This window comes from Lytechinus pictus, chromosome 4, assembly GCF_037042905.1.
Source record: "Lytechinus pictus isolate F3 Inbred chromosome 4, Lp3.0, whole genome shotgun sequence".
Taxonomy (NCBI): domain Eukaryota; kingdom Metazoa; phylum Echinodermata; class Echinoidea; order Temnopleuroida; family Toxopneustidae; genus Lytechinus; species Lytechinus pictus.
Genome location: NC_087248.1, coordinates 28,065,232 through 28,084,001, shown reverse-complemented (window position 1 = coordinate 28,084,001; position 18,770 = coordinate 28,065,232). Strand labels below are relative to the sequence as shown.

General features: G+C 37.3%; 1 protein-coding gene across 1 annotated transcript; it reads left to right on the top strand.

The window, feature by feature from the left end:
* The first annotated feature begins 320 nt into the window (after window positions 1–320).
* Window positions 321–17,996, top strand: LOC129258748 (RWD domain-containing protein 1-like). Its single transcript, XM_064098766.1, has 7 exons — window positions 321–520; window positions 6,124–6,207; window positions 7,157–7,290; window positions 9,561–9,710; window positions 11,197–11,329; window positions 12,461–12,523; window positions 13,520–17,996. Exons 1-7 carry the CDS (start codon window positions 448–450, stop codon window positions 13,600–13,602), a joined length of 720 nt encoding a protein of 239 aa, XP_063954836.1. The 5' UTR covers window positions 321–447; the 3' UTR covers window positions 13,603–17,996.
* Window positions 17,997–18,770: the final 774 nt, after the last annotated feature.

Below are 18,770 nucleotides of genomic sequence, written 5' to 3'. Positions count from 1 at the left end.
TAATTATATTTCATATTTCATATAATAAAATACAAAAGAAATAGTGAGTGTACACCGTGGCGTACAAGGAAAAAAATGTTCGCTCGCTCCAAAATTACAAACTGTGAAGTTGATATTTGGGCAATTATTATCAGCCTCCCCCCTATATACGTCCATGCCTACTATCCCCCACCTTGATCATCCTTGTCGCTTGCCCCCCCTGACGAAATATGCCAGGTACGCCACTGCCCCCCCCCCCTCAAACTCAAAGTTCCAACTTTCGAGAGAGAACCAAGCCATAGATTTTTTTTCTTCAGTTTTCTATTTTCATCGTCAACGACACCTTATCATGCTTACACACACATGAGTACGAACCGGATTGTAGAAAATATAAAGAAATATTTTGGAACTCCTTGCTTTACAAGCAGACTTTAGAGTTTATGGTGGTTTCAACGACTAAAAATACAAATGACTGACTACAAGGAGGAGCAAGTCAATGAAATTGAAGCCTTAGAATCAATATATCCAGATGAATTTTCGGGTAAGTTTTCCGCGAGTTGTCAAACTTTTTGTAACGTTCGTTTTTTTTTCATAGTCCCACATATTGCCACGTGTGTGTGTCAGTGTTTTTTGTTTAAACAGAATTTACGTCTGGGGAGACTGGGACCGATCTTTAAAAAATTATGTGGAAAGACGTGACTAGCCAGGAGGCCCCTAGCAGGGTGACCAGTTTCACAAAATGAAATACGGGACGATTAACAAAGCACAATCAAATGCTCCAGCGGATCGACCAAGCAAGGCTGAAGTCTTGAAGAAGGCTCCAAGCCGGATAAACCACTCCTAGTACCAATGAGGTCCAAACATTAACATGTATGGACCTCATAGGCGACAATGCGTTAAAAACAGGTTAGAACTTCTAAACGTACTGTTTCCTGCACCCAAGTATGATATTACTCCCAAAATATGAGTTTTGTCCTCGTTTGTTTATCATTTATTAAAAGATTGCCCATTAAATATATTCCTATTCCTAATTTGAATTTAATAAAATAAAGGAAAACTTACATTTGAGTCATTTTCGATCTTTTTTTGGCAGTCAGTCCGGTCACCGTCGAGTGCGATCAAAGCGGTATGAAGCTGATTTTCAGATCACGTGATACGTGTGGTCATCACCTGATCAATCGACTATCCTTTTTTAAAGACCGCAACAATTATACATTTTATTATAAAATATATATAGAATGAATAATTGCATGATATTATATATATTTCTACAATTAAAAATATTTTGTGATATGAATTTAATATTTGACGTAAAAATCGCTATTTAACAAAATATTTATTAAAAATAAAAAATCAAACAAAATAAAAACGCCTTGGACACAGTGCAAAAAACCTAACAATTTGGCCGCGTTCTTAACAACTATCGTAAGGGGCGCTCTATTTATAAATAAAGTTGCATATGTAGCTGTCTACCGCGACAGGAACAGCCGCAGAATTGAAGCCAGAAGCGTGGGAAATTGCCAGAAAATTCAAGAAAAGAACCGGTGAGTACCGATTTAACAGTACTAATTTATTAAGTAACATTTATTGAATCATTACAAGATTTATTTTTTAGTAAAACAAAGCTTAGTTCTAAGCTAGGGCGGCCCAAATGCGCGTGAGTGGAGTCCCAGTTTATTAGCACGGGTAAGTATTGGGGTGTCGCCTAGAGTGGGATAAACTATAGTCTAGAATATCGACCGAGCGATTATTTTTTAATAATTAAAAAATCAACAAAGTCAGAGAAGGCTGCACAATGTTTAAAAAATCATAAAGAAAAGGAACGAACAACAAGAAAAGGAAGGGAGATTGAACAAAAGAATGAAGGAGAGAAAGAAAAGAGATTAATTGAGAGGAAGAAAGAAAAAAATTAAGGGGAAAATGAAGGAAAAAAGAAAGAAAGAAAGTTAGAATTATAGAAAGAAGGATGAAAGAAAGAATAAAAAAGAAAGAAAAGGGGTTTCTGTCATTCTTTGAAATGAACAAGAAAGAAAGGGAAAATGAATGTGTGAAAGATAAAATAAAAAGGAGAGAAAAGAAAAAGAAAGTAAGAAAAAAGGAGGAAGAAAAAAATACATGAAGGAAAGAAAAATGTTTCCTTCATTCTTTGAAAGAAACAAAGAAAAACAGGAGGGGAGGAAGGAAGGGAAAGAAAAAATAAGGGAAAAAAATTAGAAGGACACACATAAAATAAAGAAAGAAAGGATGAAAGAGTGGGAAGACAGAATGAAGGGAGGAGAGAATCTGAGAATCTGCTCCAATCGATCCTACGCCTAGCTAGTAGCCTGCCACACATAGGCAGGGGCCCGTTTCTCAACACCGTCATAAGTCTAACTTTGACTAAATCGAAGATAGTGAGCTACTTGTCCGCTAACCGTTTCACGAAGCCCTCTTTGCCAAGATCGGGGACAACAACCTGACTAAATATTTATGACACCTCCGAACCTGTCATAACTTCTTTCTTAATGACGTAGTGTAGGGACAGTGATTTTCCGTTTCAAAAAATTGCCTTTTCCGTTTCAGAAAATCTCAAATTCCGTTTCAGCATGTCAGAAAACGGAAATTCCGTTTCCCCATAGACTTTGTACACACGGAAAAGTGACAATTCCGTTTACACATTGAATAGCACTCGCACTGGTCAAAATTTGTATCTGCTACTGTACCAACAACACAATAGAATCCGTTCTAATCGTATCTATCCGGGTGCATAAAATATTTTTACAAACCCATTTAGCATGCATACATCCTCACCTTTCACATTATTAGCATTATTTCACGGTGAAATGATATTTCATCGATAATTTTGGGGGTTTTTGGACATCGTTATCATCAGTCAACGGCTTTTGCCAATCCGCCATCTTGGATTTTAAGACCACGATATTGTGCTGTTACATCTTCAAACGTAGAGGGCAGCAACACACGACCGTGTAGTTGAACGATATGTGTGCATGTGAAGCCCAACCCGGCGCCGGCCGGCCGGGTACGGGTACGGTGTGCGGGGTACAATCGAGTGTGCTGATGTCGAGTACAGTCACGATGTGTGAATTGTCATGATAGTAGCGAAGTGAGATCGTGTTTTCTGGGGGTTTGTGGCCATTTAATATTCTCATTTTGTTGTGATATTGGAATAATTTCTGTTGCTATTCTATGTATTTTGAGGGAAAATACATTTTCCGTGATTTTCCGTTTGAAATGCCACTTTCCGTTTCAAAAGGCCCTTTCCGTGAATTCCGTCCGTTTTCCGCGATCGCGGAAAATCACTGTCCCTAGTAGTGGCATCACGTGGGTAGACTATGACATGCAAAAGTGCCTCGAAATTTGAAAATTATAATCTTACGTAATCACTCATATAAGTTGAAATTACATTACAAAACAGGTGTGATAGATCATTCAATAATTTTTGTAATGCACAGAAACTATAAAAACTGTTGGTCAAACGCAACAAAACCATTCATTTTGAAATAGTAAAATAATTGAATCGATAAAGATTCTACCACGTCAGGCCATCCATAACTGGACTCGTATTCGTCGTTTTCAGACACTTATCAACATTTTTGATAAATGCTATCTCTAATTTATGCAAAAAATTGTCAAATCGTGTGTTTCGGTATGTAAACATTTAAAATTTATGTTAAACTATATTTTGATGATGTTTGGAACCATTAATAAACGTATAATTATCATTATTTTACAAAGAAAACAACTGTGGTTTACTTTCGTAAACTATCAAAATTTACTATCCCGGGGATACCCATCTCAATGTCCACATGTAAGTTTTTTAGTCATGAAATGAATTATTCATAATTTGATTTTCTCAGCAATTGAATGCTCCAGTCTTCATGGTTTAAGTATGCATGGTACATATTTTGCCTGTGCTATTATTTTGATTAAATGTATTTCCAAATTAATCACAATAATTGCAGTTTTATCATATTTTTGCTTTTAAAAAATTATGCTATTTTGTGACTAAGGCTACGTCTCGTCTGCTCTTTCAACTGATAGTATCGATATCAAGGTATTCTACATGTAGTTAGGAAGCCTTTCGTGAAACGGGTTTAGTAAGATTGAAACTAACTCCGTGGTTGGTGGATAAAGATATGACTAACTTGTCCAGGTGTTAAGAAACGGGCCCCAGGAGGCTGCATGCAGAAGCTAGTATACATGTTGACTTTGCGTGTGTTTGCGTGAAGATCGAAGAAGATGTTGGGTAGCAAGAAAATCACTGCAGAACTTGCGAAAAGTTACAGTAATCGATTTTATTGTTGTCTCTGCTTCGTCATCTGTTTGTTATTTGCCAGTTATTTCATGAAATTTCTTCACTTTTTCAGTTCCATTCATTTTTCTGAAATACGATACAAATAGGCGTCCCAGAAAGGGTTTGTCGGGACGCCGGAACAAAGGAGCAAAATACGGGACGATCCCGGGAAATATGGGACGTCTGGTCACCCTGCCTCCTAGAGAGTAAAAATCATTTACTAACGTGTGCTTACTCTCCACGGAGCCAGGGATTGCGTCCCAATCATGTGCGTTTACTGCAAAAAAACCTGAAATTTTTATCCCCCAAGAATTCTACTTTCTAAATTCAAAGATCTAGGCCCTAGCCCTAGTGGAATGCAACTTCTATTTGTTTAGGGTTACACTGCCATCTTGGTTTTTATTAAAAAAAAAATAATTCTGGAACCATTAGTCCGATTGCAAGCGAACATTGGAAACCATGCAGTTTTTCAATTGTCCGGCTGAGTGATTGGTCCATTGACATTGGGTAGATTTAGGTCAAACTGTTTTCAATAACATGACAATACTAGTATTTTTTAATTCAAATTTGATATAATAATAAAGGAAATGTGCCACCTAGTTTAATTTCATACATTTTCAACATTTAAAAAAAAACATTAAATTGATTTAAAAAAAAATTGAAAATATTAAATGTATGCATGGACCATTTTGCATATAAGCTATGCCTGAATGAACCTCATTCTCCATATAAAATCAAAACTATGCCCTTTCATATCATACAGCTCTAAAAAAATACATTTACAGACCGACCCTTGTTTACTTTCTCTGTTATGGCAAAAAAGCATTTTTTGTTTGTCATACATGTATGTAAGCCAAGACCTCAGGTCCAGGGCCAAGGACTTAGACATCTAAGGCCAAGCCAAAGGCCACACAGTTGGCCTTAGCCTAGGCTGGCCCTGTCCTTGTGGCCAGCCTCAGGGAACAGAACACTGTCCACAAAGGATGTAGGGTTCAATTCAAGCTAAGGTAGTTTGAAAAAAAGATAAATATGAATATTGATCTTTGAAAAAAAAATAGAGTGATCTTTTCTTTTTAAATAGAGACTTACAAGTATTTGTTTTGACCTATTTATGCCTTTTTTGGTACCTAGAGAATTCTTTAATTTGATGTTGGCATTACCTTTTAAATGTATCTTAGCCTTTTTTTGTTTTCAATGCATTTTACTATGTTTTATTGTGCCGATTGATAAAAACTTGTAAACATGAATTTCCAGCTCCTGTTGTTTTTTCATGTGCGACAGTAACTTATGAACATGTTTCATTATCGATAAAGACCATTTTTTGGATTGAATTGAATTGGCTGGCATCATGTACAATTACAGTGTTGTGTTTGGTTGTTGTTTGAAGGTTTGCATGGTGGTATGTACAATCGCTGATGTGGTTTACGGTACACCATGTGAAGTGTTATAGAAACAGTGGATAGAAGAAGAGAAGAAATGGATAGGCGAGAAAGTGGAGATTTGAGAGTAGAGTATTCTTTCTTGAAAGTAGTCCTAAAAAGGACTGTAAACCAGGAAAGATTGATGAGTTGAGAACAGCTTGAGTAGTAGAGCTAGTGAGGAGATGCTGGCTTGAGTCGGCGAGTAGAGCATCTCCTCACTAGCTCTACTACTCAAGCTGTTCTCAACTCATCAATCTTTCCTGGTTTACAGTCCTTTTCAGGACTACTTTCAAGAAAGAATACTCTACTCTCAAATCTCCACTTTCTCGCCTATCCATTTCTTCTCTTCTTCTATCCACTGTTTCTATAACACTTCACATGGTGTACCGTAAACCACATCAGCGAGTGTTGTGTTTTTATAATTTCTAGTACTGGAGACGGAACCTTTCCATGTATTCCAGGTGACAGTGTCAGCAGAGGAGGAGTCGGGTGAAGATGAAGAAGAAGAAAAAGGTAAACGCTGCTTTCTAAATAGTCCTGATGAGACGGTGGTGTTTTGAAGCCCTCTTTCCCAATGCTAACAAGGAGGGCCTCCTGACTTCCAATCCCATTCCGAATCACATTCCCAGTGCTAATCCGCTCATCTCCCCTCCTTTTGGAACGGGATGAGGGATTGGGAGTCAGGAGGCCCCCTTCATTAGCTTTGGTAAAGAGAGTACTCCAGACTTTATACATCAACGTCCAGTCTGGACTACTTTCTAAATTGCCGTTGTCATCTTGAATCAAAATCTTGTCCTTTGATCAACCATCCCAGTTTATATTGGTTTACAGGTATTATCTTATTAGAAAATGTAACTGAATCAGCTGAAAGGTTAGAAGGACAAAGGCATTGGTCGGAGGTTTGTTAAGAGGCCTGGGCCATAACTGTTAATATTTTTGACAGGTTTTATAATGTATGTACTGGTTACCCTACATATTAAACTAAATTTGATTTACCACAGTGAGCCTCTGCACTGAATACATCCAAATGTGACAGTGCACTCTTTACATCCATTCACATGATAATCAATAGCTTTCTGTTTTCTATACCAGCTGAACTACCCCCCCCCCCCGCTCCAGGGGATTGTTAATACATGAACATGTCATTTGACTTTGCTTGATTTAAAGCATAGGTGTCTGAGTGGTGACTGACTGTTACTCTATGGTACATGTACATGTATAAATTGTTGGATATATTAAACAGACTTTGAAAACGTCTGACACAGTCATCCTTCCATGAAAAGCTCCCCAGATTACAAGACGATCAATATCAAAACTTGACTTTATATAAAATCAAAAGGCGTATCAGTATGTAAGTTTTCTTTAAATTACTTGTGCAATTATTTACCTGCATCTATATCCGGGTATTGACTCACAGAACGTCGGCTTATAATACCTTTATTGTTGTATTTTTTTTCCACAGGTCAGCTCTCGGTCACCCTAAAGTTCACCTACACACCATGCTACCCCGAAGAAGCACCAATCTTTGAGGTGATACTCGATGACGAGCTTGTCCAAGACTATGAACAGCAGATTAGTGAACTAGTTCAAGCCCAGGTATATTACAGGATTCTAAACACTAGCGTACTTACGGGGGGGGGGGGGGGGGGGGGGGGCAGAGGGGGCAGTCTGCCCCCCCCCCTGACGAGCCACAACCCATGCAAAGGACGTATCCCTGCCCCCCCTGACGAGCTTGAAAGACCTTTTTTTGCCCCCCCTGACGAGCTTGAAGACCTTTATGGCCCCCCCTGATGAGCTTGAAGCTTGTCAAATTTTTTTCTGGTACGAAATCCTTCATTTGTGATTGAAGACCTTTTTTTTTTTTTTTTTTTTTGCTTGTCAAATTTTTTGGCAGACGGTTTTGCCCCCCTGTGAAAAATTCTAGGTACGCCACTTATTCTAAACCTTACAACACTTTCAGTGCCAAGATTCTGCTTAATCTTAAATGTTAACTTTTCAAATACCTACAGTTCTCTGTAGTGTATGCCCACAGAAAACACTTTTGACAGACTTGCAAGTTACAAAACAATTGAATTTTTAGAATAACAAACTTCACCTTGAAAGTGTGCAACATAATTGTTGTTGACATTCATACATGTATGTTATATCGAGCCTTTTCAACAAGATGCAGAGCGCTTTGAGATTCCATCACTGGTATTAAAGCATAGGAGATGAAACCAGGCAGTGACTATTAGTCTAAGTCCAGTGCATACTTCATCACTGATGAGGTATGTTGAAAAGGCTTGATATAATATACATAATGATAATAATAGCTGGATTTATAAAGCACGTTTTGCCTGAGGATACAAAGCGCTGCTATTATTACCCCGGCTTTAGCTCGAGCTACCATCACCGGCGCTCAGTGCATGCAAGGAAATAATCCTGTCGGGTACCCATTCACCTCACCTGGGTCGAGTGCAGCACATTGTGGATAAACTTCTTGCTGAAGGAAAACACGCCATGGCTTGGATTCGAACCCACGACCCCCTGTTTGAAATGCGAGAGTCGGAACCACTAGACCACGGCGCGCCCACATATATAAGGACAGTGATTTCCCGTTTTACCGGTAAATAAAACTAAAATTCTGTTTGATTCTCATACTCTTCATGTAAATATTCATGGAATTCATCTTTGCAAAACGTAATTCGGGTTTTTGCTGTGTTCATTTTCAGTGACATAATAGAATTTCCATTTTTAGATCGATATGAAACGGAATTACAGATTTTTAGAAACGGAAAAAACCATATTTGAAACGGAAAATCACTAACTCTACATCAGGATATTTGAATATCTAGATAGTAAAAGCTCGAGAGACGTTAGATAGCTACACCTTTGCACAATCCATGAATTTCACAAAACAATGAAACTTTTTTACCCTATTGCATAAAAGTTATTTTGTAATTTTGCTTTCCAGTGGTTACTACCAAATACAAATCAAGGATTCATTGAAAGTAACTATTGCATGTCAAAATTAAAAGTTGAGTCCGGTAGGAAGAATTTCCTCAATTGCTTTAGCGCCTAGGTACATGTTGCCAAGCTAAAGCCAGAGTTACAATAATGGCAGGTCCCGCTGAGAGAATAGTTCTCGGAACTGAAGTGGCTACCCTGGGTAAATATATGGTTAGTGTAACTTTTTTGCCATCATATACATATATTTGCTGCATGAGATGCGCATCACTGAAAAAAACATGCTTCCTCTTCCACTTGAAGCCCATCTCAACATTCGTGATCATATTGGTGCTCATATGGAAGAGGAAAAGATGGATTTTCAAGTTTGGAGCTTTGTTTTCCAAATAGATAGCAGTAAAAGCCAGAAAAACTCTCTCAAAATTGGAATTTGCTCTTGCCAGTGAAAATTTGGTAGCACCATTTTCCACTGTTCTAACTCGATCATGCGTGCATTATGAACGTTGAGATGGGATTTAAATGAAAGAAGAGAAGCATATTACATGAAACAAATTTGGACAACGACAGCAAAAATTTTCATTCAATTCATTCATTTCATTTCATTTATTATGTCGGTCAAACACAGATAATTCTATACACTTGTCAGTTCTCACTGTAGAAAAGGAAATTTCACAAAATAATACAGTAACAATAAAAATCAACTTAAGTGTCGTGGACATAATTATACAGAATGGTAGAGTACATGACATGTATATATGACAGAGTTACGGTTTCCTTTTTTCTGGGACGCAGTGTATAGGCTGTGAATATAATTTTTTTTTCCTTCAAACTTTGTAGGGTTATAAAGTACAGTACTTCACTTTCTAAAGCAATTTGTGGTTGAATTTCAACTGAATTTTTGTTTCTCTCATTTATGACAGATTGAAGAGAATATCGGTATGGCCATGATCTTTGCCATCGTGTCAGCCTCACAGGAGTTCCTGAATGAGAAAATAGATGAAATCAAGGCTACGAAAGACGATAGAAAGAGGAGGATAGAGGAAGAAAAGAAGAGAGCAGAGGAGGAAGCGGTAAATTGCACTTTTGACCTCTGTTTTCATACGCCCGTCCTACGGGACGTATTATGGTATCACACTCGGTGTCCGTCCATCTGTCTGTCCGTGTTTTTATGACATGTTTTCATCTTACCCTTCTGAAGTCATTGTTAACGCGATAACTTTAGTTTAACTTAACGTAGGCTCATATAATTTAGTGTGTATGATACTAGCATAGATCCCACGAATGCTATTGATTTTGAGGTCAGAAGATCAAAGGTGAAGTCGCCACCTTCCACTTTTCTTGCTTGACCAATAACTCCATTTTCCACGTTACAGGCGGGCGTATTATGTGCTCGCCTTTAATTTTAGCGACACTCTTGTATCTCCCTACGGTCACTTTTTGCCCACTTTACAGAGATCATAAATCCTGAGAAAATATTCTTTTTTCGCAACCATGAAATTTTACCTGTATACGCATTGACGCCATCTATGACGAAGGTCTCATGGAGCTCGCAGTTTTTTATCAAAGTCAGTCTGACCCAAGACTTTGTAAAAAGCATTGGGAATACATTATAAACTTGGTGTACCAGCGAGAAAGGGAATTCATTTGATCTGAACAAAAATATAAAAAATAGATGTTTTACGCACAGTCATGTCATGCTAGTGATCACATGTTTTTAAAAGACCATGGCCCGTATTCTGAAGTCGGGTTTAAGTTAAACTCAGGTTTAAAGTTGTGGTTTAAGTATGGATGGCCAATTGTTACATAAATCACTAACAGTAGAGATATTATATTTCAGGTCATTTGGCTCTTAAATCATTCATAATTATCTAGGTATCTAAGTATAAATAGATGATTGTCTTCGCCATCGGTGAATCAGGAAAGAGCACAGTAAACATAAGAAACGTACAACTTAATACAAATTTTGATACTTTTGGCTTCCCATACTTAAACCACAACTTTAAACCTGAGTTTAATTTAAACCCGACTTCAGAATACGGGCTCCTGCATTTAGTTTCCCTTGAACAATTTTTTCCCATTTAAACACACATAAAAAGTCTGTAAACACCACCTGCTCAGAAAAGGCGATGGTTTGGCAGTCCGATGACCTCAGTTTCGATTCCCATTTGGTGTGCTTGTGCCTTTTCAGTAAGGCATTTATCCTCATTACCAGGTCCCTCCAGGCAAAAAAGCAATTTTTTCACAACTTTTTACAACTCATTGCCTTAATCTGCCACATGTGCTTTAATAATTTATTGCAGTTGATAGGGACTTTCCATGGCTCTTTTTCTTATTTTCCAGGGGTCTTTTGGGCATTTCGTGGATGAAATCGTCTTTGGACCCCTTGTAATTTGTTCCCTGGTTCCCTCAGAGAGCACCTAAGCCGTTGGTCCTCTGGCTGCTTAGCATACAAGCACTCATGCTTCCTTTATAGCAATCAGGTAAAAAAAGTCATAACCCTTGAGTGATCAATAGAGACAGGTTTCACCGTATTTATTTATCATTTCTTCCCGACAGGCAAATAAATTAAAGGGCACCCTCGTCACGATAGAGAGCTTTCTAGCGTGGAAAGAAAGATTTGATCAGGAGCAGAAAGAACTCAAAGTGAAACAGAGCGCTGCATCCGACAGTACAGCGGGAAAACTCACAGGTGATGATCAAAATAATTATACTTGCTTTATATACAGCACCTAACGCTTACTTTGTCAGATGTTTATAAAGTGGTTGACCAAAAAAAAAAAAAAATGCAGTAACTACCCTAGCTTTAGCCGAGTAGTTTTATTCAATATTTTAAAACTTTATGTTAACACTGTGATTATTTCTATTCTTATTTCAACTGAACTTTTCATGTATTAATAAGGTTAGATTAAAATCCCCAGGTTATCGCTATGGCCTCTTTCACCGTTAAGCAGCACTTTTCACCTATTTCAGATTGGGTTATGCTCTACAAAATAGAAACTAGATGTAGTTAGATGAAATTCTTTGGTGTGCTAATGATTGACCCTTATACGATCTACCTCCCAAAGCAATAACGAAAGTCCTACTTCTTGTATTGCCTTATTAGGCTAATAAGCAGAGCTGCGTGATATGGAATCTGTTATCTTTTGGTACATTAATCAGCACAGTATTTAAAGGGGTTATCTGATAATATTACATAGGTTATGTAGATTCGAATCAGTGATAGGTCAATACGCCATCACGTGACCATAGCTGCGAGGGTCGCATTTGTTATATTCTGGGTTTTGATGTCACCTCAGTAGATATAACTGCGTTGTATTGTCAATTGCGGCGTTATATTCACTAAGGTGACGTCACACGCTGCTTACAAGTTGCGTAATCAGGTAGTTTGATGTACGCGCTAGTGTTCACGCGTCGATTGCATGAAGAATGCGCTTGATGTATTTTCAAATTATTTTCTATTATGAAGTAGATGGATCAGAGCTGTAGCAAGAATTTCGGGTTGGAGCAAGATGATGAATGTAATCTCTGATGGCGAATCCACATAGACTATATAATATAACAGATATTGCCTGGTCTTTCGTTTAAATGAATAACATTTCAACTCCCCTCCGAAGCTATATTTTTCCCTCGGGATAATATTTTCCCTCAGCGCTGCGCGCTTTGGGCAAAATATAATCCCTTGGGAAAAATATAACTCCGTCGGGGAGAGGAAATGTTGTATTCAAACTCTAGGTAGGCAATATCTGTATATTATTCTCTGCATGTCGGTTGTAAAGTAAGGAATTTATTGTTTATATATTATATTTCCTTTATCACTCAGGGAAGGAGCTTTTCTTCCAAAATGCAAACTTGGATACGTCAGATATGGATCTTTTGGATGAAAGTAAGTATATAATCATTGTTGCTCTGTTTATCATTAATGCAGTCATTGTAATCCCCATCATAATCATAACATTTTCAATACCATTGTCATCATCATCCTGGTCAAGTTGCTATTTCAATTGAAACATCAATTTCATCATTATCATCCTGTAAAATCCTGCATTATCCTTATAATCCTCATGTATTCATTGTAATCATTATAAAAATAATAATTTTGAGTATCATGATTGCTGTAGTCATCTTTTGTCATCACAACCACTATCATTCATGTAATTGTGATTATCATCATCATCATCGATTTCATCCTTTTGTCATCATCATCAACACTATCATTGCCCTCATTTCAGTCAGCATTCTTGTGCCATTATGGCACTCCCTCTTCCTGTTTCTATGTATTTACACATGAAATGATGATAAGAAGGAGGAGGAAAAGGAGAAGAAGAAGGAGGAGGAGGAGGAGAAGAAGAAGAAGAAGAAGAAGGAGGAGGAGGAGGAGGAGGAGGAGGAGGAGGAGGAGGAGGAGGAAGAGGAGGAGGAGGAGGAGGAGGAGGAGGAGGAGGAGGAGGAGGAGGAGGAGGAGGAGGAGGAGGAGGAGGAGGAGGAGGAGGAGGAGGAGGAGAAGGAGAAGAAGAAGAAGAAGAAGAAGAAGAAGAAGAAGAAGAAGAAGAAGAAGAAGAAGAAGAAGAAGAAGAAGAAGAAGAAGGAGGAGAAGAAGAAGAAAGAGAAGAAGAAGGAGGAGGAGAAGAAGAAGCTAAGAAGAAAAAGAAGGTGTTGATGAATTGATGATGATATAATCCGTGATTATGATGAAATTTTCAGTGTTTTGCTCGGTGAATAATGCTCTATAAATTTATTTACATGTAGATGATATGATTATTTTCAACCCAGAGTACCCCTTTAAGGGAAATCAAAACAGCGATCTGTATTATGCAGGTGATCCTTTATACACACCAGTGTTCACTGACTATTGACTGTATACACATCTCTCCCTCCGCAGGTGACAGAGTTGAAGTTGACGAGTCACTCTTTCAAGATCTGGACCTGGACGCCGATCTCGATCTCGACGACGACGAAGATTGATGATTGACCTCGGGATGATGGACTTCTATATTTGAAGGATCTCAGTTAAGATATGTCTCAATCAATAAACTGGACATAAGAAAAACTTTGGATAGCGAATCGTTGAACCGGATGTGAACAGTTCCGCAGGATCCCAAGTAAAAATAGATGCAGAGATGTGGTTTCTGTAACACCTTGTTGAATCATCAGTGGCTGGATGTGCATCCTCTACCCAGTGAACAATGTTTATTCCATTTCTATTGGACTTCCACTCTAATCATGTCTTCAATGCACAGGAGTACCTGGACCTCGTCTTACAAAGAGTTGTGATTGGTCTGATCGATCACAACTATGGACGGCCAGCAACGTTAACATCTAAAATGCACATTTGTACAAAATTTTTCCTAGATATGCTGTATATTCGTACATTCATCGTTCTCTTGAAGATTCAGTGTGATTCTCTTTGTTTACTAAGGAGATTATGCAAATTTCCTTTAGAAAAAAAGTAGGGTATGGATGGATCTCCATACAGTTGAGATTGATTGGATCAATCGTAACTCTTTGTAAGAAGGGGACCAGAAGTCCATTAGTGACATAATTACAGGAAATCTACACTATGTCCTTTTGCAAGCAATGACAAGCACATTGATTTAATATCAAAACAATGATGCATGGCATGCCTGCGGTTACATATTTTTAAAAACACTTCAAATTAAATATATGCATTATAGATGTTGGTGTTGCTGGTATATATACATGTAGTTGTGATAGATCATGGGCCCATCTTACAAAGAGATGCAATTGATCTGATCAATTGCAACTATGAAAAGCCAGCAAAGTCAACATATTTAGTGCATGTTTGCTCAAAGTTTTTTCTAGATATGAATCATGAATGTATATCCATAAAATCATTGATTTCTTGACAGTTCGGTGTGTTCTCCTTTGTTTACAAAGGACATTTGGCACATTTCCTTTAGGAAAAAATGATGGCACTGATGGATTTCCATAGAGTTACGATTGATTGAATCAATCACAACTCTTTGTAAGACGGCTCCCCAGATCAGTTCAGCTCCCTTCCAGCCTTGGATCGTAACAGTTAATTGTGACGACACTCTACTTGGATTTAACTGTCATTTTGTCCTTTCCTGAAAAGTTTTGGGTGTGGATAGTTTATAGTTTGCATTGCAAATCCTGTGCTTGAGGAAATAATTCTTAATAGCCTGAAGATCCTGACTGGCACTTGTGCACAGAAGGCTTTTTTTTTTTAGATAACAACTTGTACTTGTGGTGGTCTTGTGTCAAGACCCACTTGTTGATAAATGTTCAGTCAGTGTTTCTGCCTGCAGGTTGGGGGAGGGGGGGGGGGAGCTTGGATGGAATCCACCCCAGAAGTTTCATGAAAGACATGTAGTTGTACACTGTCTGTTCACAGCAATCAGTTGGGTTGCTGGCAGCATACAATTAATTAATTAATTTTTAAAAAGTTGCAAGGTCCAGGCACGCAGGTCCAACGTTATGAAGCTCTTTGTATTTACCCATTAGACTTTTTTTCAAAATATGATTTCATATACGATTCCAATAGAAATATTGTTTTTATCCACAGTTTATGCATGCCTTATTCTAGCATTTACTGATCGAATCTGATTGAGTTTATTTGCTATATTGTTATCTTTGAAAAGTGGCAAGCAACAAAGCAACAAATTTTGCAAGAAAAAGATGAAAGTTAAATGGTTGAAAACAAGAAAGGAATTAATAATTTTTTGAGGATGCTCATTTGTTCAGAATATTACAAAGTTCATCTGCATGTAGTTCAGTGTGGGCTGAATTGATGAATTTTGAGGAAAGCTCAGAGAAAGTTCTATTCTAAATTTATGGCCACGGTGGCAATCTCATTATCTGAAGCAGAGAACGTTTCTAGGTAAATCTTGCCACTTACAGGTATGCCATGACTATCTCATATACCTGAAGGAATTTATTCATCTTTATGATATTTGTTTTTATCTGTTTCGAAAGAGTTCTACTTTTTTCTAAAATTTTTGTTAAAAGTTTGAGGCCCAAATCAGTCCATATATATGTACATTCTGGACTATCTTTATCTAGCTTTTATTGACTTGTTTAGGTATCAATAAAAAATGTTTTTCTTACATTTTCAAATACGTTGTTGAGGTAAAAGAAAGGTTGATGAATGTGATGCGTCAATGATACTTATACAAATCTATAGGACAATCAAGTAGTATAGGCCTCCTTGGAACTTCCTCACAAACTGTAGTTCAAACTGTCCATCTAGTTCATCTTTATCCATTCCCTTATTAGCAAAATCAAGAAGCAAAATAAAAAGGGGATTTTGTTAATAAAAAATTGGCAAGCCCCTCCCATCCCCCTTCCTCCTACCCGAAATGTTTTCTCTTCATATTTGAAGAGGGGATGAGGTACTTCCCAACAAAATTGGAAGCACACAACATACTATACATGTAGTCACAATGCATCCTCTTTTAGATTTGTGCCTTATGAAAATAACAAAACTTTTTTATGGTTCTTGTTTTTATTTGCTCTGTTTGAAATGCAAGAAGATCTCGGAAAACAAAATCAGAGCAAAAAAAAACAAAAAACATTTTCATTTTCAATGCTTAGACTTGCTTTAGCATTTATTGATGTCAAAACACCCAGATTGTCTCAGTAAATATCAAGTCCACGACCACCCCAAGAAAAAGTTGAGCTTGATAAATAGAGAATTCATCATGCTGCAAATTTTATCAAATTTAGAGGTTAAATGAAAATGGGTGATTTCAAGTCTGGTGTTGAAACTCTAATTTGATTTGCTTTTCCGAGCTCCAAAATCTATTTTGAGTTTACACAAATGGTACAAACCGCGATATAGACAGCTCAACACCTGAACAGCGACTTTTCAGGACCAGCTTCCTTTTGTGTTTGGTGCTTATCACCAACACCAAACTTGAGATCACCCAATGTTACGATGTACTAACCATGGATGGTATGCAAATGATAGAGCATATAATGCGCCATACTGTATCTGTCGTGTTTTATTATTTGAAATATCAAGTATTTCATTTCCCCTCCTTATACTGTAAACTTTTGATTCTTCATGGAACATGTAGCATTATAGAGGTACATGTAACTCTGCTTTCAGGAAACCAAAATACAAGGAGAGACTCCATTTTATCAGAAAGAATAAAATGAGAGGAGCAATCTAAAACTTGTTTCATCAAAATCGGTTATAGAATAGTATAATAAATGTCTCCATTTGTTTTGTACACAAAATGTCAGATTTTTCACTTTATTTTACATCATCTCCTCTTGACCTCCATATATGTGGTGCAGCAAGATGCAATTTGAAAGATAATGGGAAAAATCTGTGTGCAAAATAAATGGAGAGTTGTCCACGAAATCTGCGATTCTAAAACATGGTGGCCAATTAGAGGATCCCCATAGAAAGAAAAGAAAAGACATTTTAAACGTCCATAACTACCTTTTTTCTTAACTGATTCTGATGAACTTATTTTAAATTGTTCCTCTCATTTTACTCTTTCCAATATCAAAGATTGCTTCTTTATTGGGTTTTGGTTTCCTTAAAGTCGACCTTCAATTAGTCAAATGATTGCTTTAGTGGAAGCAATTTTCTTTTTAGACTAGATTATTCAAAACACGTGTTATATAATATCTCTTCTATTTCTTGTGAGTCGAACGCATTTCCGTGGTCTCCAGAATTTTTACTATAGGCAGAGTTGCCTGTATCTTAATTGTGGGTTCTTTTATCATCAAAACTATAAAATCCATTAAAAAAAATGATAAATCCGTATTATTGAATCAAAGGAAGGCTTACATATTTAACAGTTGTGTTTGGTAAAGATCATGTGTTAAGTGAATGATGGATGACTAAAAGTGTCAGCCATTCCTCCAATACCCAACAGTGGCCCAACACTCAACTAAATTAGTTCTGCATACATACATGTATGTCTGACTAGAAAGAAAAAAAATGAATTGAAAAGGATTTTTCCTGGATATAAAGATGTGATGCACGCCTGTTGGGTTTAGGTGTCTTACACCAACAATGATCAGAGGCATAGACTTTAGGAAATAACGCTATCTTTCTCCCTTATTTGTCTGGATTCGTGCATTCTCAGAATCCTTGATAAGGGACATGATTTGATCTGTGGAGAAAGCACATAGAAAAGCATTAATTGGGTATTTTGATTTAACAGATTAAAAAATGCACATTTAGGGCTCATTTTTTTCTTTCTCAAACCCCTGTGGTCAGGGACATAGTTTTCCTAACCCTATTTATAACTGATAAGTGGTATATCGTGCCATTTATAGATGTTTTTATCAATATCTCTACGAGAACAGATATTTTTTTCTTGTTTAAAGAACACTATTAAATATGTTTAACAAATATACACGTCTAACCGTTTGTGTAAAAGATTTTTTTTTCTTTTCTGAAGTATTACACCAGGCACCTGATGCAGAAAGAGTTGCGATCAAATGCATCTCTAAAAATCACACAAGTCTTGATGTTCAACCAATGAGAAGAGTGCATTCGGACTTGCATTTGATTTTTTAGACTTGCGTTTAAAAGCAACACTTTCTGCAACAGCGAGCCCCTGAGATTTGAATACTGAGCCCAACCCGCAAAACACTGAAACAATGTGGCTAAATATGATCTTTCTAAAATTATTCTGTTTTACAATGTCAGTGATATGCACGGAACAGGTAGTATGAAATTAAGAGAGAGTCTTTGGTATGTGAAGTCCTTTTTGTATGAGCCTTATATTATTATAAAATAAAATTCCCCTCCATCAATAAAAGCCAGTGAAGGCGGATCAGAGAGAGGAGGAAAGAGAAATATATTTGCATCATGTAAAATAAAGAAAATGCTTTTTAATTCATTGAATATGTACGTACGCATGTGACTATGTACATGTAGCTACATTGAAGTATAGACCTTGTTCATTTCAATAATGATTTTATGATGATGTACTATTTTTCTTAGGGGAAGGGGGGGGCTGCTAGTCTTGCCCATTTGTATCTGTCTTACACAAATGTAGCCCCCCCCCCCCCCCCCGTCAAATTAAATGATGATATCTGAGAGAGAAATAGAAAAGGCCAACATGTAGCCTAGCCCTAAATGCTAACGGCGGACCGAAATCTGTGGGCCAACGTCAACCGGCCGC

Coding starts and splice junctions, on each gene's coding strand:
- LOC129258748 (XM_064098766.1), top strand. CDS start 448: ATGACTGACTACAAGGAGGAGCAAGTCAATGAAATTGAAGCCTTAGAA. Junction 11,330..12,460: donor TACAGCGGGAAAACTCACAG/GTGATGATCAAA, acceptor TTTATCACTCAG/GGAAGGAGCTTTTCTTCCAA. Junction 12,524..13,519: donor TATGGATCTTTTGGATGAAA/GTAAGTATATAA, acceptor CTCCCTCCGCAG/GTGACAGAGTTGAAGTTGAC.